This window comes from Xenopus tropicalis, chromosome 7 (assembly GCF_000004195.4).
Source record: "Xenopus tropicalis strain Nigerian chromosome 7, UCB_Xtro_10.0, whole genome shotgun sequence".
Lineage (NCBI taxonomy): Eukaryota > Metazoa > Chordata > Amphibia > Anura > Pipidae > Xenopus > Xenopus tropicalis.
Window position 1 is genome coordinate 75,717,779 of NC_030683.2, and position 17,384 is coordinate 75,735,162.

General features: G+C 39.1%; 2 protein-coding genes across 2 annotated transcripts; one reads left to right on the forward strand and one right to left on the reverse strand.

Moving 5' to 3' along the window:
• Window positions 1-997: 997 nt before the first annotated feature.
• On the reverse strand, window positions 998-2,782 carry LOC100487470 (piggyBac transposable element-derived protein 4). The gene has a single exon (XM_002940454.3). The coding sequence runs from the start codon at window positions 2,780-2,782 to the stop codon at window positions 998-1,000; it is 1,785 nt and encodes a 594-aa protein (XP_002940500.3).
• Window positions 2,783-3,891: 1,109 nt separating this feature from the next.
• Window positions 3,892-11,172, forward strand: rbm7 (RNA binding motif protein 7). Its single transcript, NM_001016096.2, has 5 exons — window positions 3,892-3,991; window positions 4,262-4,424; window positions 5,873-5,969; window positions 6,813-6,915; window positions 10,658-11,172. Exons 1-5 carry the CDS (start codon window positions 3,902-3,904, stop codon window positions 10,952-10,954), a joined length of 750 nt encoding a protein of 249 aa, NP_001016096.1. The 5' UTR covers window positions 3,892-3,901; the 3' UTR covers window positions 10,955-11,172.
• The last annotated feature ends 6,212 nt before the right edge of the window (window positions 11,173-17,384 follow it).

A 17,384-nucleotide genomic window follows, 5' to 3' on the forward strand; every position in this document is an offset into this window, starting at 1 on the left:
GGTGTTTAAACCATTCTCTAGACACCTGGCACGGTGTCAGTGTAGACCAATTTCAGAAATATGGGAAGAAGTCCACACTTAAATTGCAAAATAACCCATAGCCAGTGTATTAGCCATGGATGTGACAAATATTTAATGTTTTAGAAGAAACGTAAGCCAAGCTTGCTATAGCAATTTTGGCAATAGTATGGCACACCTTGAGTAAAATTTTTACAGAACATTTTGTTATAAGTTAGGAGGAACTTGATATCAATCAGGATTAAAAAAAAACCTAGAGCATGCCAAGTCCACTATAACGTTCAAGTTAGGAGGGAACCAGTGTGTGACCGCTGTATGCAAAATCTGACTCTTACAGTATAACAGGAACTCCCAGCTCTTTCCGGTCTTCACCGACGCCCTTTTGGGGCCCCGGAACTTTCTGCTGCGGTCCAAGCTGGGGTCCTGCAAACTTTCAGAGTTCAGACAAAATACGAGGTACCGGCAAGGCAAAGGCAGAACGTAGTCGGGGTACAGGCAAAGGTCGAGGCTGGTAGCAATATTCGTAATCGGGGTACAGGCAAAAGGTCGAGGCAGGTAGCAAGAATCGTAGTCAGGGTACAGGCAAAGGTCAAAACCGGAAATAACAATCAAAACACTTGAGCAGGTACTGATAATAACCAGAAGCCAGCTTGGGCAATGAAACACTGAAGGAAGGGGTTTAAATAGCAGAATTTGGCGCCAAAACAAAAGGAACCGGAAGAACTAGAAAACCTGCACAAAGATGGCGCCTAATGCTTCAAGGTGCGCGACTGCGCATGTCCGCGCGTCATCGCGCATGCGCAGTAACGATGCGCCGTCCCTGCCGAACCCGGAAGTGCGGGCCCTTACTAGAGCGTGTCTGCCGGCCGGCGCGACCTAAGGTAGGAGAACGCGCCGGACCGGCAGAGCGCCTTACATCCACTTTATAAACTACTGACAAATGCAGAGAGTTCTAATCTACCAGCACACATGCCAGAGTTCAAGCCTTTTCATAGTGTACAACAGTATGGTAAATCTCAAAGCATGGCTGGAAACATAAGGCTGGTTTGCTAGGGCATTTTGGACAATAGTACCTCACATCTCGCCTAATACCCTTTTTGCGGCATACCTTGCAGGCTCTTTGGGCGTACTTTTTATTAAGTGTGGGTGGAATGTTATCAATAAAGTGCTTCCCAACCATCCGGACAACATTATCATTATCAGACATGTCTGGTGCCTCCTCGACATCTCCAAAAAGCAAGGAAGGGAGCAGCTGCACTTGGTAATTATAAAAGGACAATTTGGGACCTGGTACTGTTGCCTTATAGACAACATATGAATTGTTAAGAGCCATTTGAATCATATAAAATGCTGCTTTTTTGTACCAGGCCTTTGTTTTTCTGGCAGCATTGTAATATTGGATTTGGTCAGTTTTATTAACACCGTCAATATGCCTACTGTATTCTTTGCTACAGAGTGGCTTACTTTTAGGGGGCCCATTGGTAGTTTTGTGTTCTACAATGACTGACTCATCATGGATTGTGGTCAGTATGTATTCATTTTTGGTATCACAATATTTTATGGCCAAGAGATCATTGCTTCTTAGAGCATATGTTTCTCCATGCCTTAGAATTTTATTTATCAGTGCCCTGGGCAAGCCTTTTCGGTTATGGCTTACTATGCCACAGGCTGGAGTGTCCAAACTATGTAGGGCTCTAAATAAGGGTATACTTGTATAGAAGTCATCTACATATAAGTGGTAACCTCTGCCCAAAAGTGGCGTTAGGAGCTCCCAAACAATTTTGTCACTGAAGGTAAAATCAAGTGGACAACCTGGAGGATCTAAAAAGGAGTCTGTTCCTTCGTAAATCATAAAGTTACCAGTGTAACCGGTCTTGCTTTCACAGAGTTTGTAAAATTTCATCCCATAGCAGGACCGCTTCTTTGGGTTATTCTGGCGGAACATTAGGCGCTCTTTAAAAAACACGGGGGACTCATTTACACAAATATTTTGGGTGGGGGTGTACACCTCAGCAAAACGCTTACACAAGCTCTCAATAAGGGGTCTCAATTTATGAAGCCTGTCATGACTAGGCTCGTTAGGGGGTGCAGCTGTAGCATTATCATTAAAATGTAGAAACCGCAGTAAAATTTGATAACGATTTATAGGCATTATGGCTGAAAAGAGAGGGATGGAAATTATAGAAGTGGTATCCCAGTAGGATGCCAAGGTGTGTCCTTCATGGAGGTCCATTGCTATTGTGAGTGCCAGGAATCTTTTTATCTCGTGTGTATTGGTGGGATGCCATGCATGACCTTGTGAATATTCAGGTAATGGACATCTGGCAAGAAACTGCTCAGCATATAAATTGGTGTAAAAGACCATATTCTGTAGTATATCCTCTGTAACAAATACATGGAAAAAGTCCACAAGCTCAAAATTATTGGTATTTACCTTGACTCCAGGAACTGCAGTAAACAGGGGTATCTCAGGGGAATAATTATTTGGAGGACTCCACATTGGCTCACTTCCAACTACTGCATCTACAATTGTGACCTCATCCTCAGCTGTATTTTCCTCTGTAGGCACTTCTGGTAAATTGACGGATTCGCTAAAACTAGCCTCTGCTCTGTCAGCAATATCACTGCCACTACAACTAACCTCTGCACTAACAGAGCTACTACTATCTCCAATCTCTGATTCATCTGTAGAAAAGTCTGTTTCTGAGCCAAAGGGCTCATACTCAGAATCATAGTCACTAAACTCCTCTGAGCTGGAATTCATCATGCAAACCCTATCAGTTTTTCCAGTGCTATAAACCCTTTTGGCCATTTGGTCAAAATTATATACACGGGCACAAAAAACAACAACAACTAATTAGCAAAGTGAATGAAATAAAGAGATCAGGTTAACTGTACAAAGATTAGCAAAATAATTGGTTGAAAGAAAAACAAATTGTAACCTTTTGATTAAGTAAGCATCAAGAGTTAAAGTTAACCAATGTTCAAATCAGAATAGAATCAGTGGGAATAATGGACTGAGTAGTCACGTTTTACAGTAAAAATAAAGCAAGCAAATCAATAAGAATTCTGAATAGCAAATAAAAATATCAATACATGACTCCAGGTAATAATAAAAAATGGATAATTAGACTGGAGGTCAAAATCCCTGAAATGCTTGCCTCTCTGCACAGCAAACCTATTACAGGAAAAAAGGCAATACTTAATAAAAAAATAATATATTATGCTATGGGGAAAAACTATTAAAAGCAAAAAATGTGTGCAAAGTTGTAAATGTGCATGTATTTACCAAAATAGGCAAAAACTAAAATGCTCCTGTTTTGCGTTTGGCAAATCCAAAGTCCAGCAAACAAAGTTCCAAGGCACTATGGCGCGAATAAGGCAATGATCAGCTGGAATTAAAGGGACAACACAGCATTATCAACACTTGCACCTTGTTTCCATTGGCTGCTGTTTGCACAAGAGGCTCCACATACTGCAGATCTAGCCTGTGAGCAACGTGGTACTTCTGGTCCTTTATCCGCAGACTGTAGATAATACGAGCAAACCGTTTGCATTGATACATCCAATTACGCCTACAAAGGACATAAAGAGCCGTAAACTTCGCCAATAACAACTTTATAACCCAGAAGTGAAACTCCCGTTCTTTAAATCAAGAAAATGAATCCTTTAAACAAGACGGATGAAGATTCCGGAGCGCGCAGTTCAAAACAAGCTGAAATCAGCCTATCACTTTACGTTTTCCACGCCCATATACGCACAACAGGCTGCGACACGTAAGGCGTCAAGTCATTCCGGGTTCAAACTGATGACGTTGGGCGAGACAAAGTAGCCGGAAGTAGTGGGAAGTGGTAGCTTCCAAACGTGTAGTTGTTTTGGAGAAATGGGAGCAGCCGAGGCAGACCGAACACTGTTTGTGGGTAATTTGGACCCGAGAGCCACAGAGGAACTGCTGTTCGAGTTATTTTTGCAGGTTTGTAGCCGCTGCAGCACTTCCTCAACGTCTTTATAGAAGGCCTTCCTAACCCTGCCAATTTGTGCTATGTAGTGACTGTATTACCACTAGTCCGCTGTGCTTCTTTCCTGAGTTGCTGAAGTGGTAACTCCAGTGCGTTGAGTCCACAGGGAGCTGTAGGCTAATAGGAACTGTAGTTGCAGCAACCGAAGGATTACGGATTGTACCTATTTGCTGTAAATGTCTATATTATTTCTGTTTTGGTAACTACCGTTTCTTGATTTACAGGCAGGTCCTGCAATCAGTGTTAAAATCCCCAAGGATAAAGATGGAAAACCAAAACAATTTGCTTTTGTGAATTTCAAACACGAAGAATCTGTTCCCTATGGAATGAGTCTGCTAAATGGAATCAAGCTTTTTGGAAGGCCTCTCAAAATACAATACAGATCAGGTACAGTAGAGGGACATAGTCATACAAATTAACTAGTAGGAATGTTTACTAGAGACTTCACATGAGACTAGTACCTGCTAGTAGATTATAACCATGGCATGATATGAATCATATTGATTTGGGCTATGGCATACAGGGTCAATTGCCAGAATCCACTTCAGTGACAAACTCATAGTAGTAATACAAAATATTAGAGTGCACACCTTACCAGTACCGCAATCAAGAAAGAGGTGCAGTACACTGGAGAAAACCCATTCAGCAACTCCAAGAAAGATCACAGAAGCAAAAAAGTGTATGCACACTCAAAAAGGGCCCTTTTTTAACTTTTTTTTTTGCCCCTGATGAAGACCCATTTTTGGGTTGAAATGCGTTGGGATTTATTTTCTATGTTTTGTATTTAATAAAATTGTCTTTTTTTTCGGAATTTTTGAGTGTGCATAAATTTTTTTGCTTCTCCAAACTCATAGTAGAGCTGAATTTCTTAGCTTTACCACCATTTTCCCATTGAATTGAATGAAAAGCAGGCACTTCACTACTCGTAGTGATTACACCCCATGTGTAATGGGGTCTTAAACCCAAATAATTAATTCATGTGAACTTACTCAGAGTAGTTTAGCTGTTTATTTTAATGTTCTATTGTTAATTGGTGTTTGAAATAACCAGTTTTAGACTGCTAATAAAAGTGTTTAATAGCTTTCTTTAAAGGTCAGTGGCTCGATCTGCACTTCCTGTACAGTCGGAGAGAGAGTTGAGTCTGCTATTAGCAGTCTCAATAATAGAATATTAATGTAATTGTGCAAATGGGCTCAGAGGACCACCCTGTTTGCAACAAGTAATTTTCTTTTGGTTTAAATTCCTAACGTTGTTCTGTACAGCAATCTTTCTCTCTGTCTCTATATGCACCCTTTGTGCCAATCAGGACAGTCAGCTATAATATTGTCTGTGGGAAAAGGGGCACGCACACCAATCTATTTGATTTAACTGTCAAATCTTATTCAAACTTCTGCAGCAGGTGACAGTAAATTTTTTTTTTTAAATACATCACAGTAAATTTAGACAACCCCTCCCCCCTAAATGAACCCTGTGAGAATCTTTCCTCATTGAGAGTTGTTTTAGAGGCTCTGTTGATTCTCCATTATGAGGTTTGTAATAATCATCCCTTTTGCCTGGCACAACTGCCATGAATGGGAAATTGTGCCGTAATGACAGATTTTTATTTTTCCTTTTTTTACCATCATGACAGCTTGTCATTAAGTGTTAGAGAGGTCCACTGTATTGGGGAAAAATTAGGTGTTTATCAAGGCATTTGTTACTTTTCATTTATGTGTAAAATATTTTACAATTGCAGACCTTTCCCCAACATAATTGTCCAGCATCACTGTTTTAAATAAAGACAAAAGCATTTAGCTTAAAGGAATATAAATTAACTACTTTTTTTTCCATTTTAGGAAGTAAACATATTCCACAGGATGGCAATAATTCTCCTCATTCAATACACACAAATGGAAATGGGAGTCCAACTGGTGCATCACCAAATGGAAGCAGGTAAAAATTGAAACCTTTATTATTGAACATTCATTTGACAGTATGTTTTGCTTAATAAAGAGGTCCCAATATCACCCACAAATATGAATACATAAAACCTACATTTTTGGGAAGGGTGAAAAAATGGTATTTGTAGAGTGAATCATTTTCTAATCTTAAAAGTACTTTAAAATAATAAAAAATTATGGCTTTATAATTTTTTTTTTTTTTTTTGGAAAAATGTTAGTATATTTAGTTAATATGGCAATGCTGAGAAACAGCAGCTACATATATATCTGAAGATTATTAGAATAGGGCTTACTGTATGCAGGGAGCAGCAATATACCAAATGGTTAACAGTTGACTGAGACAGCTTGAACAAAAGTTGGTGGGGTGTGTAGCCCTTTATGGTCTGGATTTCAAGCAGGTGGTAAATGGGGGAAGCACTCTTACATAACTGGCATCTGCATACCCAACATGTGTATTATGCAGTTCAGTGCAAATTGGATGTCACTGATTAATGCAAAAAGTTAGTGTCCACTTCTTGAGGTGACGGTGTGTATTTACCCATAACAAGGGGGCAGCCTTTAAATTGTTATAACATAATGCAAAGTTGTTCAAGTGAGTATGATAAGGTTAGGGATTTGAGGTTAGATTTTTTTCTTTTTGTTTTTTGAATATGCCAATTTGTAATTGGGTTTGTTTTTCTTAATGATTCAGTATTTGGTTGAATTCCAAAATTCTTGCATCTATAATGTGGTTTTTTTTGCATAACATGATCTCAAATCTCATTTATCTGCTGCTCTATTTTCTCAAGCCATATTGAATATTTACTTACTAATTGCATGGTCTTGCTTTCTATAGGTATGACAGAAATGGAGATTACATAAAATCCCCTGGACACTCTCCTGTTCAAAATTTACAGAGATCATTTTCTTCACCAGATAACCTTCAGAGACAAGCAGTGGTAAGTTCTTATAATTTCAAAGCTGGCTTTTCACTCATGGTAGAAAGTTGCTGGTTATTGCCATAAAGTAGAACGTTTATGACACTATTTCCATTTTTGTATTAAAGTTTTCTGTATTTTTGAAGTGCTGAATTAAGTTCTTTGGAGTATTTATGTTGGGTTGAAAACCCCAACATACTGTTCTTCGACTTTAGCTTATTCTTCCGCTTCTTCTTCTTCTTCTTAGCGCCCCCCATTTTCTAAACGCTACTCCTCCTACAGTTTTAGGGGTACAACACCCAAACTCTCCCCACACTTCTTCGCCCTATAGTGGAGCAGGTTGCTTGTGCTTTTCTAAGCGATCCGGCCCCCAGTCTTTTTGTGGCGCCGCGCCGAACACCCCAATTTTCCCATTGACTTTGACAGGGAAGATTTTCAAACTGCTGCCACACTTACAGCTTTGAAGCTACACCCCCCAAACTTGAATAACATAATCATGGGGTCACCCCGAATGAAGCAGCAACATTTGTTGGATGACGCCAAAGTGGGAGGGGCCAACAACAGCCAATCAAATTTTAATCATTGACTTTAATGGGGAAATTGAAACTGCTGCCAATCTTACAGCTTTGAGACTACACTCCCCAAACTTGAATCACATAGTCATGGGCTCAGCCTGAATGAAAATAGGATGATTATTGGATGCCCAAAAGTGGGTGGAGCTGTGAACCGCCAATCAGATTTTACCTATTGATTTGGCGGAAATCCAACCTGCTGCCAGTCTCACAGTAATAACACCAGGGTCCCCAAACTTTTTACACTTGGTCACTAGGGGACTGCAGTTTAAGTTTTGAAAAGTGGGCGGAGCCACCAACAGCCAATCAAATTTCACCTATTGATTTTTATTGGTTTGATGCCCGATTTTCCAAACTTTGCACAGTCAGCCATTGGGTGACTACGCATTCAGGTTTTTTTTTCTTTTTTTAAAAACCCCACAAGTAGGAGGGGCCAACAGCAGCCAATCATATTGTACCCATTGACTTTTATGCGGAAATTGAAACTGCTGCCAAACTTAAAGCTTTAAGGCTACACTCCCCAAACTTGAATCACACAGTCATGGCCTCAGCCTGAATGAAAATATGATGATTGTTGGATGCCCAAAAGTGGGCGGAGATGTGAACAGCCAATCAGATTTCACCTATTGATTTTTATTGGTTTGTTGCCAGGCTTCCCAAACTTTGCATAGTCAGTCACTGGGTGACTACGCATTTAAGATTTTTATTTTTTTTTTTTGTAAGTGGGTGGAGCCACCAACAGCCAATCAGATTTTTTTCATTGTTTTCAGTGGGAAAATTTTAACTGCTGCCATTCTCACATGTTTAATGTCAGGGTCCCCAAACTTTGCACAGTTTGTCACTAGGTGACTATGTTCCAAGTTTAGAAAAGTGGGTGGGGCCAACAACAACCAATTAGATTTCACCTATTGATTTTTATTGGTTTGATGCCAGATTTTCCAAACTTTGCACAGTCAGTCACTGGGTGACTGCGCATTCAAGGTAAGAAAAAGTGGGCGGAGCCACCAACAGCCAATCAGAGTTTACCTATTGACTTTCAATGGGGAAATTCAATCTGATAAAGGGGTCACATTGCCCCGAAACGTTGCACCTCCGCAATAAACTTTTAAAAGGGTATTACCCTTGTTTGTAGTCCTGAGTGCCATATGCTTTTTTCTTGAAATTCAATCTGCTGCCATTCTCACAGAATTAACACCAGGGTGGTCCACAAACTTTTCACAGTTGGTCACTAGGGGACTGCAATTTTAGTTTTGAAAAGTGGGCGGAGCCACCAACAGCCAATCAGATTTCACCTATTGATTTTTATTGGTTTGTTGCCAGGCTTCCCAAACTTTGCATAGTCAGACACTGGGTGACTATGCATTTAAGGTTTTTTTGTATTTTTGTAAGTGGGTGGAGCCACCAACAGCCAATCATATTTCACCTATTGAATTTTATTGGTTTGATGCCAGAGTTCGCAAACTTTGCACAGTCAGTCACTGCATGACTTTGTACCCAAGGTTAGAAAAAATGGGCGGGGCCAACAACAACCAATTAGATTTCACCTATGGACTTCATATGTTTAAATTTAAACTGCGGCCATTCTTTAAGTATTAATACTAAGGTCTCCAAACTTTGCAGAGCTAGTCACCTGGTAACTGCAGTTCAGAGTTAGAAAAAGTGGGTGGAGCCAACAACAGCCAATCAGATTTTACCTATTGATTTTCAATGGGAAATTCAACCTGCTGCCATTCTCACAGTATTAACAGCAGGGTCACTAGGGAACTGCATTTTTAGGTTTTAAAAAGTGGGTGGAGCCACCAACAGCCAATCAGACTTCACCTATTGAATTTTTTTGGTTTATATTTAAAATGTTGCTTTGCTCACACTATTTATGTCAGGGTTCCCAAACAAGTGGGAGGAGCTACCAACAGCCAATCCATTTCCACCCATTAGATTCCTTGGTTTATATTTAAACTGATGCCATTGTTTAAGTATTAATTCCAGGGTTGTTAAAGTTTCCAGAGTTAGTCACTGGGTATTTGCCGTTCAAAGTTAGAAAAAAAGTGGGCAGAGCCACCAACAGCCAATAACATTTCACCTATTTACTTTCAATGGTGAAGTGTAAAATGCTGTCAGCCTCACAATGAATGCCTGAGTCCCCAAAATTTGCAATGTTGGTCACTGGGGGACTGCAGTTCGAAAATAGGAAAAGTAGGTTGGGCCACTAACAGCCAATCAGATTTCATAAATTGAATTTTATTGGTTTAAATTTAAAATGCCGTCATTCTTAAACTATTTATGCCAGGGTGCCCACTGTTTGTCACTGGGTGACTTCGACTCAAGGTTAGAAAAAGTGGGCGGAACCACCAATCACAATTCACCTATTGACTTTTATTGGTGTAATTGCTGCCGTTCTTTAACTATTAATCCTAGGGTCCCTAAACTTCGCAGAGTTAGTCACTGGGTAACTGCAGTTCCAGGTTAGAAAAAGGGGGTGGAGCCACCAACCGCCAATCAGATGTCGTTAACTTTCAGTGGGGAAATTTAAGTTGCTGCCATGCAGACACTTTTAAAACCAAACTTTGCACAGTGGTTTTTACTGTATAACTGTGGCCCAAGGTTAGAGAAAGTGGGCGGAGCCCATTCAGTGACTTCATGTTTTTCAACCCAACATGAAGTTTGTTCTCAAACTTCCCTTTCTAGTTTTAAATTACTATTTTATCAGCTGTTTTTCTTATATTGCTCACAACAGAAAAATTCACCCACTTTCTATTCATTCCCATTGGATTTTTAATCAATGCGTGAAAGTTAGAACTCACTATTTGATAAATACTCTTCTAAAAATTCCATAGGAATGAATAGAAAGTGGGTGATTTTTTTCTGTGTTGAGCTCTAAACTCATATTTTGATAAATCTGCCTCTTAGCTTACAGACCTAATTGAAACCAAACTTGTATGCAGCACCTACTGAAACACATCTTTCCAAGCTCCTACTTCCTAAAAAGCAGTTACATTTGTTTGACTTGAGGTGTATGTAGAAATTATGGATACAATTTCAATTGCCTCTGTTAAATGTGCATTTTATAGCATATTGCATTATTTTGATAATGATAAATTTGGTGTTTTTTTTCAGTGAACGATAGGTTGCATTAAGTGTTTCTTTTTATTGGTTAACATCTTTTGAATCGTTGTTTTCAAATCTTTCTCCAGATAAACAGTTTTATGTGGCAGCAGTCTCAGTATGGAACAGGATCACAAGCACAGTCACAATCAAGCTTCTCTCCGCCTTCATCTCAAATGTATTATAATCAGTACAGCCAAAGTTCCCAGCAGCCTTCAAGGCGATATGATTCTTCTGCCCAGCGCAAAGACAGAGTGCATGGCTCTCATCCATATATGAGTGATGGCCACCATTACAGCCGGGAAACACACTACAGGGGCCATCAAGAAGAGTACTATTATGAAGACAGAGGTTATGACAACAGGCGGCGTTCTTCTAGACACTGAGTTTGAAAGAAGATATATTTCAGTTTTGCTTTACATGAAACATGTTCTAACATGTTTCATACTTAACTGGAGGCAATGAAAATTTGGTTTTATTTTGCTAACCCCCAATCCTTTTAAACTTTTTTAACAAAATATTATTTTTAAAAACCTGCATTACCGGTGACAATATTCCATCTTCTAGTCTGTTTGATAATTAAGCTCTCAAAAAAAAAAAAAAACATTGTGTAGAACAAAATGGCATATATATTCTGTACTGAGCAATAATTAGTTTATTTCTAAATAATAAGATCCTATTTTATTATGTCGGGGTTTGCAGGAAAGGATTTTATTTTTGTTTATTTTAGATGTTCCCATATGCTTGTAAAAGATGGAACATCTCTATCTTTTGCTATGTTGCTTAAAAAACAGCTGGTTATAAATAGGATTTTGAGTTCTGCAGGGAAGGCCATATATTAATGCCCACTTGTACAGTCAGTTTTGCCTGTTGCAGGAAAACATACAATTGTACCTGATGCCCAAAAGAATGTTTAAGATGTTGGTACAGAGCCTTAGCCTGCTGAGTTTAAATACTGTTTATTTCAATAACATTTGTAGTTTTGTTTCAGTGAGATTTATTGTACCTAAGTGACAATGTGTTTCAGATTAATATCTGGATTCCAGCAGATTACTTACACCAGCAGGATGTTCACTTATTTTAACAGTATAATTCAGCTCAGGATAGCATTTGATAACAGCTCTGGCTAAAAATCACTTAAGGAAAACATACCATTATATATTTTTTTTTATATCAAGTTTAGAAAGCCAAATTTTTTTTCAAAGTATTTGATACTACAGTGTTCTTCCACTTCACTTCAAAACTTTCCAAGCGTATGCCAATTTCATATGCAGTTGGCTAATGTTTTATAAACCAAGTATTTTATGTTTTCATATTTGATGTTCCCACTCAAATTCCTCAAACTGCACAGTGTAAAAAAAAAAAAAAAGTGTTAAATATTCAGTATTGAAACACCATTAATAAGAAATGGTTTTCAAAGGGAATAATAATAATGTTTGAAACATCCTTTTTTACAGAGCAAGCAACCTCTACTGTATTCATTTTGAATTTTAATTGATATATATTGTAGAGGTATATTTTGTGCATTGTTGGGACAAAAAAAGTATTTTAATATGGCTAGGGGTAACTCAGGAAAATATTACGTTATAAAATCATTTTAGGTAAAGCATATGTAAACCACTTTTTTAATAATTTAAAGAAAAGCCATAAATTACCCCATTTTCTTGTCTGTTAATTATTTGGATTGGATTTGCATGTAATGTGTTCACCTATTATAATATCATCCAAATTTTAGCACCATAAAAAATTGAATGTGCAAATTACTAATAATTAAGCCACCCTTTGGATAATGGTACTGTTTTTTTCTCTGCCAGCATTAAAATTGAAGTGAAGAAAGGCCCTGTGTGTGTTGTAACAGGAATGATGGCAATTCATGGGCCTGATTTTGGCCATAAAAAATTCACCATTTTCGGGCCAGAATCTGACTTTTATGCACAGTGACAGGCAGATTGCATTTATTTCTCTCAATACGCACATGGGATGGTATGGGGTGGAACTGCCTACGGCGGAGAATATGCAGTGTGTGTGGCATTATTAGCCTAATACAGGAGTGAGCACAGTATTTATTCAGAGAATAATTATATACAGATTTAGGGTCCAGATTGTGCCCCTTTATTGTAAGAAAAAAGAATTGAAACTTGTTTTATTTCTTCAAGTTGTGTTATGCTTAATGTCCCATGTTGATGACCCATTTTGTGTAATTTTGAACATTTGGTGAGAATAAATCTTATCTGATGTCAAGTTCATAGTCTGCTTTTGTAGTAGTTTTTTTTTTCATTTTGCTAATTGTACCATTGCTCATACTGTACATACATAATGATATTGAAATTAATATTGCCTAATTGCTTATTAAACTGGGGATCTAATAATAGTTAGATAGATAATGGAAAATGTTCAACAAACCTTTTTATATTGGGAAATTTGGTGAAAATGCCAGAGAGCAGAAACAAACGATGCTAATGATTAATTAAGAGTGCCACTACATGTTTTGGTCACCAGCACTTATGCAAAATTTAATAACAGCAATAGAAAAATGTTGCTAAAACCCTTTGATTTGCTGTAAACTTAGTTTGTGATTTATAACTGGTGCTTATCAATTTTATTTTTTTGCATTCTTGTAACTATTTATTTCTACCAGCAAGAACTCCACAGTGTAAATTCCAACTGTAGGGCTTGCCTTAGGGCTCTTCTAGATGAGTGTTCATGTGTTTCCAGGTGATGGGTTTTTTATGCATGTCACCGCAAGAAAAGCTTGAGTTAATGAGAGACACTATACATAGTAGGACCAGTAGACAGGGGTAGACTCACTGCAAATAATGTGGGGTCCAAGTGTAGAAGACTCAGACCATAAGTTTAATGGAGGTAATTCATACTACTTAGTATACAGCAGGCTGGCACAAACCAGATTATTACAGTGTAGATTGATCTTTTTGCATGGTTTATGCCTTAGTGGGCACTTAGTCATAGGCTAAATTGATACAGCACATCATATGGTACTTATAGGTAAAATAACCAATCAAAGAGCTTCAGGCAAGTATACAATCAATGGTTACTGCATGATCGTCTTATTAATGGGAGGGCTAAAAATCCCAGATACACAGGGCTGCCTTTATGACCGCTACAGTATTTTACAGTGAGGACAGGCTTCCTGAAATGCAAAGCACAACATTATGTAGGTACCAGAAGACATTTAAACAATACCAGATCTAGGCAAGCTGTATGATTCAATCTTATGTTGGCCAGCTGGGGTGGTAGGCTAGTGCCACACCAGGTGGATTCTAGGCCTGTGGATGAACGCAGGCCAAGAATCCACCCCCACGCTCCTAAGCACTTTTTGATGTGGCTGCACCTGTAACCACTGTGTTGGCCTGGGTGCAGACACACAAAGCAGATTTCATAGTGTTTCTGCAAAATTCACTGTGTCTGCACTGGGCCCCCTGTGGTTTTGGGTTAAGGTACTTAAAAAAGCAGTTAGGAGAATAATAGCATATTTTCCACCTGGTGTGGCACTAAGAGAGAAACAGTTGACCATAGGAAAAAAAAACAGAATAGACCATGTGCCCTTTTGTTTTAGCTTGACCCAGCTAATTACAACATGCAGAATAAATGCACTGTACATTACCAACTGTGTAGAAAAACGTCTGCCCTTGTACAGCCCTCCTTTGCTACATTACAGAGGCTGCTGATATTCACAAATGATTGTTACTGAACCTGCCGGCTCATTTACAAATGCAAGTTCAAAGCTCAATATTTAGATAAAAATAACGTTATTTTATACTCACTATAAAGCATTTTTATCAGAATTCAAGAATAACTGCAGATGTATGCTAAACTGCATCCACCATAACGTAAGCTCATTGCATACATACTTCAACAAAGCATGTATGAGAAGTACCTTTCCAAATAGCATCAACGTAAGCTCAATATTGTGTCCAAATTAGCACTTTGCTCTTTTGCATGTATATAAACCTTTTTAGCTGTATACCTCAGCAGTAAAGCTGTCCATACATGTACCTTTTCCATTAATCTAATGGCTTTTACTCTTAAGTTTTATTGGTGGAGTTAGAGGTACAGAAGGGAAAAGAGGAGAGAAAAACAGAAGAATGAAAAAAAGCTTAGCTTTTTTATTGCCACTGTCTTTACCAGCAAGCTAAAGCAGCCATTAAAACTAGGGTGGGTGCAGCCTTGTGTGAATGTGTGGCTCAAAGGATGCACCCTCCAATACCACCCCTCACCGTGCCTGTTGGAACTATGCTTCTTTTCATTCTTTCTAAAGTATATAGAAAAATTCATAATACCATATACAGAAGGTTAAACACATGCCCGTCAAGTTAAAACTTTCAAATAATTCCTACCTAGATTCCAATTTATACAAAGAAGAGAGAAAGCAAAACTATCAGCCTTCGGACCCCTACTTTACATATCCATCCTTTGGATTTAATGTAATTCAAATTTTTCTTATCCTTTTAATCCTCTATATATTTATTCTTGCGGTAGAGACCTTCTGATTTTTTTCCTTTTTTCTTACTATACCTATTCTAAACCACCAACTCCAACAATAAAACAATAAAGGCTATTAGATTAATGCAAAAGGAATAACTCTAAAGAACTAAGGCCTATATTGATGTGTCCAAAACTTAACTTATTAATGTTTAACTAGCCCTTTATTGAATGAAAAAAGCACACCTTAATCTCCTCTAGTGGTGGTGACTAATTTCCTTGAAGCTTTCCTACCAGCTAGAATAGAAATCGCCAATAGGAAAACATATCTGTCGCTTCAGCTTTTTGAAGTCACCCAAAGTTTCCCTATATAGTGATGAGCGAATTTTTTCAGCAGGCATTGATTTGCAGCGAAGCTCTGCATTTCAAATTGCCAAATTTTTTTGCAAAACTGCCACAAAAATTCGCCAAGAGAGGAAAAAGTCAAGGTCACATAAAAAAATTGCGGTCATGCCAAAAAAGTCATGCAGTAGCTCTGCTTCACAAATTTTTTGCAGTTTCGCAAATTTTTCAACTAATTTTTTGGTGAAGCGAAATGGGACAGATTTGCACATCAGTAGCCCTATGGCTTGCAAATGCCCATCTGGTTGGAAATCTCCTAACTTTGGTCTGCTAAGAGCTGGGCCTAATATAAAGTTGAGAGGGGAGGGTTTCCGCAGTGTTTCCCTTTCCAGGTTATAGTTTACCCTGAAAGTTCCAGATTTGGTTAAGAGGTGTTGTATCTCCTTAGTTTTTATAAAGGAGAGAAAGAGTGTGTACTCTTTCTTTGGCTTCCACCTGAGGAACAAGGTTGATATCTGCTGAGAGCTTGGGCCTTGGGCCTAGTAAAAAAGGTACGTGAAATGGGAAACAGGGCCCTGTGAATGAGGCATTAGATAGTGGCAGGTGTAGCTCATATAATAGTACACTCAATGAGTGTAAGTCAGTTAGCGTTGAATAAGAAAGAGCAGTCCTGAGCTCCAATGTAGGAGTAGCAGATTGGAGGTATCTCTCTTAGGTGATATTGCCTGTAGTGCAGGGATCCCACTGGATAAGAAATCAGGATAGATAATTCCCTTGAGGTGATCCAGGGCATTACGGAATGTCACCAAGGTGAAGTGAGATTCCTGCCAAGTCTGTCCTCGGGGAAGTTTTACACTTTTCATGTGATGTTGCCTGTTCCACTTGCCTCTGAGAAACTGTGCTGTGAGTAAACCCGGTGAATTAGTGATGTGCCGGTCGAGAAATACTTGCGGAACCTCTCACCTTCCTCTTTCACTTAGCAAAGGCCCGTTCTGGGTAAGAAGGTCCACTGAGCCTGGAATCAACAGGGCCTCAGTAAAGCACCTCTACCCTAGAGTAACCATCTTATACTCTAGAGAAGTCAGAAATAGGGACCCCGTGAACGAGGACCAGTTAGATAGTTACTCTTGTAGAGCACTCTCTAGGAGAGTGAGATAGAGAGGGAAGGGAGCACCAAGGAATGTAGAAAAGGAAATACCCTTCCATACAGGCACTGTTGCCTCAGCATAGGGCCACGGTTAAGACATAAGAGACAGACAGTATCTCATCCCAGATCCACAGTTGGCTGTAGGACTCTTAAAGCTAGAGGTATTCAACCTGAGGACTGAGGTATCTATCCAGACTGCTTCCAAAGGGGTGCCAAGCTGACTAGGTGCATTTACCCTGCCCAGACTCTAAAGGAGGTGGGATAAACCAGTGTGCATCCTCTCTTTGCTGTCCTCAGAGTGTACTATCATTTAACATACTGTATGTATGTGAGTATATGCAATATCCTTCATCTTTACTTGTCTCTGACAATAAACCTGTCTATAGTTCAACTGCAAGAACCTTTCCAGCGTCCATCTTTGTTAAATTGCACTGCACACAGCTACAGTGAGTTGTAGTTTCACTACACTCCAGCTCTGAACACCTAACTAGCCTGGATTTTGACTATTATATAGCCAATTAGGGGTTACAAAAGTTAAGTGTGATCCATGTTCTGCTGGTACTAGTCTGCAAAGGCAGTTATTGAGCAGGGAGCAGGGCTGCGTCATGGTGACAGGCTGATTTTTGTGTCAGTCATGGAGAATCATGTCTGGGCTTCCTCATTTGGAAAACCAGGCAGGAAGTTTTGACTAGGACAGGCCCTCAAAAAAACAGGCTGTCCGGATCAAAGATGGACAGGCTGCAATCATAATCTGTCTAATTGGGAGCAAAGGAGAGTACATAACATCAATAGGGTTGCCACCTTCTGGCAGCTGGGACTCTGGGCAGGGGGGCAGAACAAATAATGCTGGGGTGGGGATTGTGACATTGGGGGAACAAGACTTACGT

What these genes read in the sequence shown, in the direction of transcription:
- LOC100487470 (XM_002940454.3), bottom strand. Translation starts at nt 2,782, where the DNA reads ATGAATTCCAGCTCAGAGGAGTTTAGTGACTATGATTCTGAGTATGAG.
- rbm7 (NM_001016096.2), top strand. Translation starts at nt 3,902, where the DNA reads ATGGGAGCAGCCGAGGCAGACCGAACACTGTTTGTGGGTAATTTGGAC. An exon ending in CAAAATACAATACAGATCAG is followed by an intron (nt 4,425 to 5,872) that starts GTACAGTAGAGG and finishes TTTCCATTTTAG; the next exon opens with GAAGTAAACATATTCCACAG. An exon ending in GCATCACCAAATGGAAGCAG is followed by an intron (nt 5,970 to 6,812) that starts GTAAAAATTGAA and finishes TGCTTTCTATAG; the next exon opens with GTATGACAGAAATGGAGATT.